The 10294-nt window shown below is 44.6% G+C and overlaps 3 protein-coding genes across 4 annotated transcripts; all 3 read right to left on the reverse strand.

Moving 5' to 3' along the window:
- Positions 1 to 302: 302 nt before the first annotated feature.
- Positions 303 to 1779, reverse strand: LOC129593675 (von Willebrand factor A domain-containing protein 5A-like). The gene is given in 5 exon segments (XM_055490117.1): positions 303 to 741; positions 821 to 1004; positions 1170 to 1563; positions 1565 to 1674; positions 1722 to 1779. Coding segments are annotated over 5 exon segments (1185 nt in total).
- A 57-nt stretch (positions 1780 to 1836) lies between these two features.
- Positions 1837 to 4876, reverse strand: LOC129592165 (von Willebrand factor A domain-containing protein 5A-like). The gene is made up of 2 exons (XM_055488140.1): positions 4001 to 4876; positions 1837 to 3816 (listed from the first exon to the last, which is right to left on the reverse strand). The coding sequence occupies exons 1-2, from the start codon at positions 4637 to 4639 to the stop codon at positions 2014 to 2016; spliced, it is 2442 nt and encodes an 813-aa protein (XP_055344115.1). The 5' UTR covers positions 4640 to 4876; the 3' UTR covers positions 1837 to 2013.
- A 1170-nt stretch (positions 4877 to 6046) lies between these two features.
- On the reverse strand, positions 6047 to 9844 carry LOC129592051 (von Willebrand factor A domain-containing protein 5A-like). 2 transcript variants are annotated; one of them, XM_055487994.1, is made up of 3 exons: positions 9650 to 9844; positions 8629 to 9498; positions 6047 to 8432 (listed from the first exon to the last, which is right to left on the reverse strand). In XM_055487994.1, exons 2-3 carry the CDS (start codon positions 9262 to 9264, stop codon positions 6270 to 6272), a joined length of 2799 nt encoding a protein of 932 aa, XP_055343969.1. In that variant the 5' UTR covers positions 9265 to 9498; positions 9650 to 9844; the 3' UTR covers positions 6047 to 6269. The 2 variants fall into 2 exon arrangements, with proteins under 2 accessions (XP_055343969.1, XP_055343977.1); XM_055488002.1 differs by having other exon boundaries at positions 9592 to 9844.
- Positions 9845 to 10294: the final 450 nt, after the last annotated feature.

A 10294-nucleotide genomic window follows, 5' to 3' on the forward strand; every position in this document is an offset into this window, starting at 1 on the left:
ATCACTAGTTGTCAGTTAAAAAAATCTTCCATACTTCATTGGCATAAGGAAAAACTAAAACAAAAGTAAAAACGAAATTTCCGCGATAAGACATGCGAAAATGAATTAGGCTGTAAAAAAATTAGCCAAACAATTTATTGCACTTTCTCGAAGAAAGATTGCAAATTCTTCAGTATAACGCTTTCTCTGTTAGGAGAAATGAGCTTCCGGATAAACGTAAGCGCCTTATTGGCAATGGCCTGCCAAATCGGCATTTGACCGGCATGTTTAGCATGCAGATAAGCCACCAATAACAGCGTAGCCTACACCGCGGCATCCAGATTCCCACCGGCTTGCTTATCCGCATCGTTCTTGGTAACGCCCAGAATGCTTTCCAAGTTTCCTGAAAACTCCCAGCTACCGTTCCACCGCTGCAGATTTAACACTTGATTCAAAACCGGCTTGGGAGCAGCGTCGATGCTTTGCGGCTTCTCGTCTACAGCTAGGTCTCCGTCGTCGTCATCCAATGGCGTTTCACATTTCTTTCCGCCCACTTCCGCCTCATAGGAGTGCACCACAGTATACCTGTTTCCGACAGCATTGCTTAACTCATCGTCGCTCGACGCCTCACCGATGGCCTCAATGTACGCCATTTTTCTGCTTTTGCTGCCCACTTGCGTCTTATGGTTCTTAGAATACAGGTTTTCAGTCGTAGCATCGTTGCTTAGCTCTTCGTCGCACGACTCCACATCGCTGTACAGCCTGTACTGAATGCATGGCCGTTCTTTTTCTCTTACGACTCCCACCAACTTTGGCCGGAGAGCTCAAGGCAGAAGAATACCTTGATGGCATTCGCATCACAGACGTACGGTTGTCGCAAAAGGTCGCGCCCAACTGGACAGGAATTTCGCGCAATTGCATCTCCTTACCCTCCCAGCCTTCTCGCTGTTCAATCGCTAAAAGCGAAACATACTTGGACATCACGCCGTATCGCAAGCAAATGCCAATGATTTTATCTTTATGATCTGAATTAATTTTTTCCGTCTTCGTGCCTGACGGTTCGACGTTACGGTGCTGTAACGATCCATTGCTGACGGACGAGTGTACATCTACTGGTGAGGTTCCCAGGTATTTAACTAATGCTCTCCCTGCTAATATGGCTACACTTCGAGCTTTGTCAGGGCTTCTACCGAAGGGATATGCAAAAGCTATCTCGTTCTTCACCTTGTCATTTAGTTGTAATACAACTTTTTGACTCTGATCAGTTTTTTCAATTTCGAAGAACGCGTAAGCGATTTGCCGGTCACCACGGAAGACGGGCGGCAGAAAATAAGGCACTTGTTGCATGTTCTTCACTCCTTCCCACAAAACACTCCCTTTCACAACGGCAGGCTGCAACGCTCGTTCCAGATGGCGACCAATTTTGTCCTCCAGGATTTCTCCGTGTTTGCAAAATTCCGATTTCCCGTTGCCGGCGAGTGCGATTCTGTTGACCAGTGAGCGACTGCAACTATCGCCGATGCCGAATGAGAATACTCTGAAATTCGACGTATTTTTCCTAACTAGATCGATGACTTGTTCTGTGATTGTCGACTTCACCATCAGTCAGCACAAATAAATGCCGAGAGAAACCGGAAAAAGGTGCGGTTTTAAATATCTTGTTCAGAGGTTTCAAAATTTCGGTTCCTCCTAATCCTGCTTTAGTGGTATCAGCATACTTTTTTGCCACTTCGAACGAATACCAACATCAAAACATAGAGTCGCTTTGTTTTCCAAATTTTTATTCAGGCAAATAGCCATTTTTTAAGCGCTTGATGAACAGGTATCCATTTGCGGTGCATCACACCAAATAACGAATAAACCAAAATATTTAATAACTTGTACTCAATTGTTTTGAATTTTTATGCGTTGCTGTAATTATATTTTGAATATAAGCAAAATCTGTAATTCGTCAGTACAAAACGAAAATTACTCTAGGAAAAGGAAATGTCAGAAAACCAGTAGACATATAAAGCTTCTAGGTTCAGTATCTTTTTAAAACAAAGACTTGAAATTGTTAAGTACAGTGCTTTCTTGGTCGGTAGTAATCTGCTTCCGGACGAACGTCAATGCTTTGTTAACAATGGCTTGCCAAACCTGCACTTGACCGGCATGTTTGGCATTCAGATAGGCCACCACCAGCAGTGTAGCCAAGACAACTGGATCCAGCTTTTCCCCGGCTTTCTGTTCTGCAACGCCCTTAGTAACGCCCAGAATATTTTCCAAATTTCCTGAAAATTCCCAGCTGCCATTCCACTGTTGCAGATCTAACACTTGATTTAGAACCGGCTTTTGAGTGGAATCGATCATGTCTGCATCCTCACCTTTCGACTCATCGTTGCGACGTCGTGATTTTTTCTTGACAACTGCTCCTTCGTTCATGCTTTCGCAAACTGCTGCTTCTTCTTCGCATTCCATTGCATCGCAGTCTGCATCCATGCTCATGCATGCGTCAGCTTGAATCGCCGCCCGTCCTCTATACGAATTTCCAGATCCTTTTTTCGCCCTAAAAGCAGCGCCGGATGGCATACCCATAAGAGGTGCGGCGCAAGCCATCCGCGCCATCCTCATTCCGTACATCGGCATCGGCCTATGAAGCATCGGCGTGGACACCTGTACAGGAATCTCTCGTAACTGCATCTCTTTTGCTTGTCCACCTACTCGCTTTTCAATCGCCAAGAGCGAAACATACTTGGACATTACACCATATTTCAAAGAAATGTCCGTTATCGCATTTTTGTTGTCCGTATCAGTTTCTTCCTTCTTCGAGTCAGGCAACTCCACATTTCGCTTTTGTAACGACCCACTGCCACCGAGAGAAGCTGTTCCAGTTGGAGCGGTTTCCAGATACTTAATCAAAGCTCTCGCTGCCAATTTGGAAATGCCTTGATTTTTGTCAGAACTCATGGGATACTTAACAGTTGCTTGACCCTTCAATTTGTCATTTAGTTGTAGTACAACTTTTGGACTCTGCTCTATCTCTCCAATTTCGAAGAATGCGAAAGCGATTTGCCGGTCACCTCGGAAAACAGGCGGTAGCACATACGGCACTTGTTGCACGTTCTTCACTCCTTCCCACAAAACACTCGCTTGTACAACGGCAGGCTGCAACGCTCGTTCCAGATGGCGGCCGATTTTGTCTTCCAATATTTCTCCATGTTTGCAATACTCTGATTTCCCGTTGCCGGCCAACGCGATTCCGTTGACCAATGAGCGACTGCAGCTGTCGCCGATGCCGAATGAGAACACTCTGGAATTCGACGCATTTTTCTTGACCAGATCGATAACTTGTTCTGTGTTGCTGACTTCTCCGTCGGTCAAAACAAATAACTGGCGGGAGTATCCGGAAAGAGGGGCGGTTTCAAATATCTTCTTCAGTGGTTGCAAGATTTCTGTTCCTCCCAAATTGGCAGCTGTGGCATCAGCATAGCTTTTTGCAGCTTTGAACGTTTCCTCAGAGTAAAGTTTGCTTTCAGGAAACAGAGATTCAAAAGTGCTACCGAATCGGTAAAAGTTGAAATAACAACCCTCCGGAATGCTTCGCAGAAAAATTTGCATCGCTCGTTTCGCGTCTTCGATTTTATCTCCTTCCATCGATCCGGAGCAGTCCACGACAAAGACCAGTTCACTTTGCACTTTTTGGTCATCTTTTTCGAACTGCGGGACAAACGCGTACATCCCAACATACTGATCACCGTCGACGCGCTCCACGAAAACGTAATGTTGAGGATTATTCTGGATCTCAATATCGATTACCAAATCACGGTCAACTGGTTGCTGCTGCGCACCGAAAGTGACCTGCAACCAAGAATCAAATTATGTATTATCGAATGGGCCATTGCACGTAATTAGAATTATAAGCAATGTACTGTAGTTTAATCTACACATTCACAGCTACACGCAAATACGAGTACAGTATTACGCTGAATAGATGTTATCCAATGTAGAAACGACAGTTGACACTGCGAAAATTAAAGCATACCTGAACGGATCTCTCTCCAGTAATGTTAACAGCAATCGGATGCGATACAGAAGAAACTGACTTTACTATATCCAGCGTTTCAATTTTGGCATCCAGCGTCGCTTTATACGACACCGTTGCAGCATATTTTTCCGGCGGCGCAGTTGTCCCACTCGTGCTTTCCGGATTGGGATTGTATCTCGGGAAGAGCGCCATGGGAATGAGGAGTCGCTGCTTCGTCTCGCTGACGCTGTCCAATGTGCAGACGTAATTGATGCTAACCACGCACTCCTTCCCGGGCGGCAGTCTGCCCACACTCAGCACGAAGGTGTCGTCGCTGCGATCCGCCTGGTCCAGAAGATACGCGCCGTCTCCGCGTTGCAGCGCGGCGTTGTATTCCTTGAAGGCTTCCTCCTTCTTCTTGAACTGACTGATCAGTGTGCGGTCGTCGATCTTCACTGTAAATCCTGTGACAGCGGCTTGGTCGTTCATCGGGAATCCGTACACGCATTCCAGATCCGTGGATTCGACGTTCTGGAATGTCTGGTTAATAGTGATGGAACCGGCAAATCCTTTCACATCCACATCGTAATGAACAGCGGTCAGCGGAATCGGTTTATTTGATTCGGCAATAAATAACCCACAGCATGATTTTTCCATTTTCTGACAGTATGTCCAAGAAAATTACTTTCTCATCCAAATGTAAATTTGTTCCAGAAGTGGAAACTGAATTCTTGTTCTCCTGACTAGACTACTACAAGTAAATCCGTCAGCTGCTACCGGAAGGCTGTTTTTATATGTGAAACTGCTTTCTTCAAGTTATCATATCGTGTTTCGTGAAGTCTGGCTAAAGATAGCTGAGAAACCGCTTTTGTAAGATATGTTAGTCATGAAAATCAATGATCTCATTCGGCCGAAAACACAGGAGGGTGCTCTGTGTGGTACACAGTAAAGCGTGATTTAAAGTACTCGTACTACCGTGGTGCGGCTCGTTTACCAGAAGTTTGCAGCTGGCAACAGTGCGTAATGCCGAAAGGCTCGGTTATTTACGGTATTACGATGTTACGATGTTTACTCCGAGAACTGAATGCTCCAACCATGCGATCGCGAGTGTACAAGTACATGTGATATGAATAATGAGTAAACGATCGATGATATCTGTATGAATTTATATGAACTCAACGTCAGATGCTGCCGTATTACTACAGAGCCCTGTATACTGCACTATTGTGAGCTGTACATGTGAATATAAATATAGATACTTCAAAGTATACAAAAATGTTTATTGTACAGCCAACCTTTGCCTGGCAGTACACAATCTCTGTACAGTGACAATTATCCGCATTTTGGTGCGCAAATAAGCTGGTTTTGAATACGTCTTGCATTACATGACTCTATTAATTAAGTCTTCAGATGCAGTACTGTGCTGAACGCTATCAAATAACTTTTACTGTGCTTATTTTTATTTACAGTACTTTCCCATGTGTTGTACCAACTGTGAGTTCATCCAAGAACACTGTATATATTCAAGAATTATGTTTATTCCCGGAAACTTCAAATAAATTTTTAGGAGAACATATTCTTTTACAGAATAATTTTACTTACTATATACCGGTATCTGTGGTTACATGTACTGCAGTGCCGTTCTTGGTTAATTCACATTTACCGCCGGGCGCCGGCAAGCTGGCATACGCTGTACTAAGTTTGTAACGCAGTAACAAAGTACTGTGCGTTTGTGGTTCGGGATGCGAACCATGCGCAGTGGTTGCCGCGAATGATGTTTTTACGTTATGAGTCTGCGGTTGTAGTTCTCGGATTTTGCAAGAAATCATCATCGTGACTTTCAGTTAAAACATACACAATAAAGTCATGTGAATACTTCTAGATACAAGTCTACATTGTAAATACATAAATTGCACTCGAACAGGCACTTCGCAAATCTCCTCTAGGCTCTAGCTAGAAATTTGTCCTAAAGTTATTTTAGAATCTGGCGTACGTATATCAGCTGTGTTAATATTGCCGCAATTAATGCACATGAATTCAGCTGATTGTACTCGTATTTCCAGGCCAATTAAAAATTTACTCAAAACAAGATCATATGTAAGATGAACATTTACGGTAAAAGAAAAAAAAACAACGCCCTGGGAATTCCAAACTGATAGCCTTAGAAGCGAGCCAGAATCACTGCTAATTCTGTAGTTTCTTCGGTTAAATTTTTAGTAACTACACTGTACGTGTGCGCTATACAAACTCAAAACTAATAAAGAAAAACAAATCTTTCAAACTCTGTTTAGAACAAATTTTGCAAATTCTTTAACACGACAGCTTCCTTCTCAGCAGAAATGTGCTTCCGAACAAAGGTCAACGCTTTGTTAGCAATGGCTTGCCAAATGTGCACTTGACCGGCATGTTTAGCATTCAGATAAGCCACAACCAGCAATGTCGCCAGGACAACCACATCAAGCATCTCGCCGGCGTTATTCGCTGCGGAATCCTGAGTGACACCGAGAATTCGCTCTAAATGCATCGAAAATTCCCAGGTGCCGTTCCACTGCTGTAAATCCAAGACCTGGTTTAAAACCGGCTTGTGACACAGTGTTGCGTCGAACATCTCCACGTCGCCGGTTCGCTCCATGTCGGAATACTGCTGCTGCTGCTGCGCGGGCTGATGTGATCCAAAATCGGTTTGTGCACCAGAATTTTCATACTGTACGCCAGCACTTCCAAACGATGTAGCGGACGGTGTAGCAGAATTCTGAAGCTCGGATAAGATATCGATGGCAGCAGCAGAATCTTTCGACAGTTCATGAGCGAAGGGAGCAGAATAGTGTGTCCATGTTCCTGCATTTCCAAACGAAAAACCAGCAGTGTTTGCAGTCGTGCTGGCTGATGTTGAACTGCCAAATAAAGATTGTGCCCCAGAATTTCCGAACAATTGCGTTCCGGCAGTTGCAGACGCCATCGAACGTCCAAAAGTCGGATGATTTCCAGAACTGCCAAATGTCATACCTCCAAAGCTGGAAAATGGTTGCGCTCCGAAATTCCCAGACGAGCATGGAGTACTAATATATGAGCCAGAACTTCCGTAGACACTTCCAAACAATGGTGGACCACCTGACTGAGACAAAGCCTGTCCAAACTGGACCGGCGCTGAATTTCGGAACCAACCTCCAATTGCCTGTTGAGATTGTTGATAGCCTTGGAAGACACTTGTGGGCGTAGCCTTGTATCCTAAACCAAACTGCGAGCGCGACGCTGACATTTGCACAGGAACTTCTCTTAACTGCATCTCCTTTGCTATACCGCTTACTCGCTGTTCAACAGCTAGGAGCGAAACGTACTTACACATTACACCATATTTTAGGGATATTTCTGTAATTTTTTTCTTATTATTCGGATCACTGGCTGCCTCCTGCATCATTTGTATCGGATCATTATTTCGTCTTTGTAATGAACCACCGTTGGCAGCCAAATAGCTCCCACTTGGAGCTGTCTCAAGGAATTTTATAAGGGCTCGCGCTGCGAGTTTTTGGATGCCGGGACTGCTTTCGTTCACTGGGTACTTGAAAGGCGTTTGCTCGGCCACTTGGTCTTTGAGCTGCAGGATGACCTTTGGACTCTGCTCTGTCTCTCCAACTTCAAAGAACGCATAAGCGATTTGCCGGTCACCGCGGAATACGGGAGGTAGCACATACGGCACTTGTTGAACGTTCTTCACTCCTTCCCACAAAACACTCGCTTGTACAACGGCAGGCTGCAACGCTCGTTCCAGATGGCGGCCGATTTTGTCTTCCAATATTTCTCCGTGTTTGCAGTACTCTGATTTCCCGTTGCCAGCCAACGCGATTCCGTTGACCAATGAGCGACTGCAGCTGTCGCCGATCCCGAATGAGAACACTCTGGAATCCGACGCATTTTTCTTGACGAGATCTATTACTTGTTCTGTGTTGCTAACTTCACCGTCGGTCAAAATAAATAATTGCCGAGAAAAACCGGAAAGCGCAGGAGTTGCAAAAATCTTGTGCAACGGTTGAAGGATCTCTGTTCCTCCCAAATTGGCAGCTGTGGCATCAGCATAGCTTTTTGCAGCTTTGAACGTTAATTCAGAGTAGAGTTTGCTTTCAGGAAACAATGATTCAAATGTACTACCAAAGCGGTAAAAGTTGAAATAACATCCTTCTGGAATGCTTCGGAGGAAAATTTGCATCGCCCGCTTCGCGTCTTCGATTTTATCTCCTTCCATCGATCCGGAGCAGTCCACGACAAAGACCAGCTCAAGCTCACTCAGGACTTTTTGGCTATCTGTTTCGAGTTGTGGGACGAACGAATACATGCCGACAAACTGATCACCGTCGACGCGCTCCACGAAAACGTAATGTTGGGGATTATTTTGGATCTCAATATCGATTACCAAATCACGGTCAACTGGTTGCTGCTGCGCACCGAAAGTGACCTACAACGAGAATTAGTTTGGGAGCGGTTCGGTGAATTTAGCAACAGAAATCTACTGGGTTAAAGTTCACACCTGTATGGGCGTAAATTAGAAATTAAACATTTGCATAATTCAATAAAATTAGCAAAAAATATATTACAACAGCTAACAGGTCGAGCCCCTTAAAAATATTAGGCAGGCTGAAATCCAAACGTACCTTAACAGATTTGTGTTCAATAATGCTAACAGCAATCGGATGTGAGACAGAGGAAACTGATTTCACTTTATCCAAAGTTTCGATTTTGGCATCCAGCGTCGCTTTATACGACACCGTTGCAGCGTATTTCTCTGGTGCAGCAGTTAAGTCGAGTACACCTGCCGGATTCGGATTGTATCGCGGGAAGAGCGCCATGGGAATGAGGAGTCGCTGCTTCGTCTCGCTGACGCTGTCCAGTGTGCAGACGTAGTTGATGCTGACCACGCACTCCTTCCCGGGCGGCAGTCTGCCCACACTCAGCACGAAGGTGTCGTCGCTGCGATCCGCCTGGTCCAGAAGATACGCGCCGTCTCCGCGTTGCAGCGCGGCGTTGTATTCCTTGAAGGCTTCGTCCTTCTTCTTGTACTGACTGATCAGTGTACGGTCGTCGATCTTCACGGTGAAGCCCGTGACAGCGGCTTGGTCGTTCATCGGGAATCCGTACACGCATTCCAGATGATCCGTGGATTCGACGTTCTGGAAAGTCTGGTTAATAGTGATGGAACCGGCAAATCCTTTGACGTCCACATCGTAATGAATAGCGCTCAGTGGAATCGGTTTGTTCGATTCAACAGCAAATAATCCACAATTCAACATTTTCAGAATTTAACTTTTAACAGTCTTTGTGGACAGAATAGGCTCTGAACGGGTGTATTTCCAGGCGCTGAACCCGTTATACGTATGTTGTGTCTGCAGTAAAATGAAACCAATAAATCGTAGAAAAATGTCCGACCCTGTGCTTAGCTAGCCAACGTTTTTGAAACGATTTGCGATGCTCCAGTTTGCTGTCTTGTACTGCACTAACCACAGCAGAGCTCGGCTGCTTTGGACCTAAAGCATAGAATCTGATGATACCAAACCGATACTGGGACGAAAAACTAATCTATAGAAGTAAGTATGATTATGTAGATTTGATTTCCGAACCGGATCTGACTGTGTTATGTACGTATGGCGTCGTATGCAGATGACGAAGAATACTAACAGGCGCTTTAAAGTGCAGGAAGTACGGTAATATAAAGGCATTCGGCAAACATTATAAAAATGTCGGAGGACCGAAGATAACTACAGTACAGGGCCGAAGATAACTAAAGTACTGTATCTGTACTGAGTAACCTTGTTCGGGCTTGGCTTGCCGAGCCTGCAGCAAGCAATCGTAGGACGATCACTGAATTGGTTTTGTACAGTAGAATGCGCATGCATATTGTTTACGGGGACGGTCTGCTTTCCATTTCCTGATAGGTAGGACATGTCTTTGTAGTTTGTACGCGGTACGGTGTATGCGTATACTTCTATTCAAGAATATCAGTCAGATGTATGACGCATCAGTGCTTTGAACTGTTCCTTTCCGCTTACGGCCGGGAATTATGGTGGTGTCGTTTACCGTTAACTATGCCGAATGTGATAATTATGATCTCATAATTATGAGCACTTCGTGAATACTGTAATCAGAGCATTTATATTACGAGTACTTATAATCTAGATTCTTGAAATACTGCAGTAGCTTTTGTACATATCTACTGTACTTCGCATGTGTAAGAAAACGGCGACTTGATTTCTTTACGCTACGAAGGTGTAGAATGCTAATATTATTCAAATAGTATACTTCATACAGAACATAGTATGATTG

The sequence above is a fragment of the Paramacrobiotus metropolitanus genome, unplaced genomic scaffold (assembly GCF_019649055.1).
Source record: "Paramacrobiotus metropolitanus isolate TYO unplaced genomic scaffold, Prichtersi_v1.0 Parri_scaffold0000003, whole genome shotgun sequence".
Lineage (NCBI taxonomy): Eukaryota > Metazoa > Tardigrada > Eutardigrada > Parachela > Macrobiotidae > Paramacrobiotus > Paramacrobiotus metropolitanus.

Excerpts from the sequence above, each read along its gene's own strand:
- LOC129592165 (XM_055488140.1), bottom strand. The coding sequence starts at position 4,639 with ATGGAAAAATCATGCTGTGGGTTATTTATTGCCGAATCAAATAAACCG. Across the intron at positions 3,817-4,000 it reads CTGGAGAGAGATCCGTTCAG|GTCACTTTCGGTGCGCAGCA; the intron begins GTATGCTTTAAT and ends TCTTGGTTGCAG.
- LOC129592051 (XM_055487994.1), bottom strand. The coding sequence starts at position 9,264 with ATGTTGAATTGTGGATTATTTGCTGTTGAATCGAACAAACCGATTCCA. Across the intron at positions 8,433-8,628 it reads TTGAACACAAATCTGTTAAG|GTCACTTTCGGTGCGCAGCA; the intron begins GTACGTTTGGAT and ends TTCTCGTTGTAG.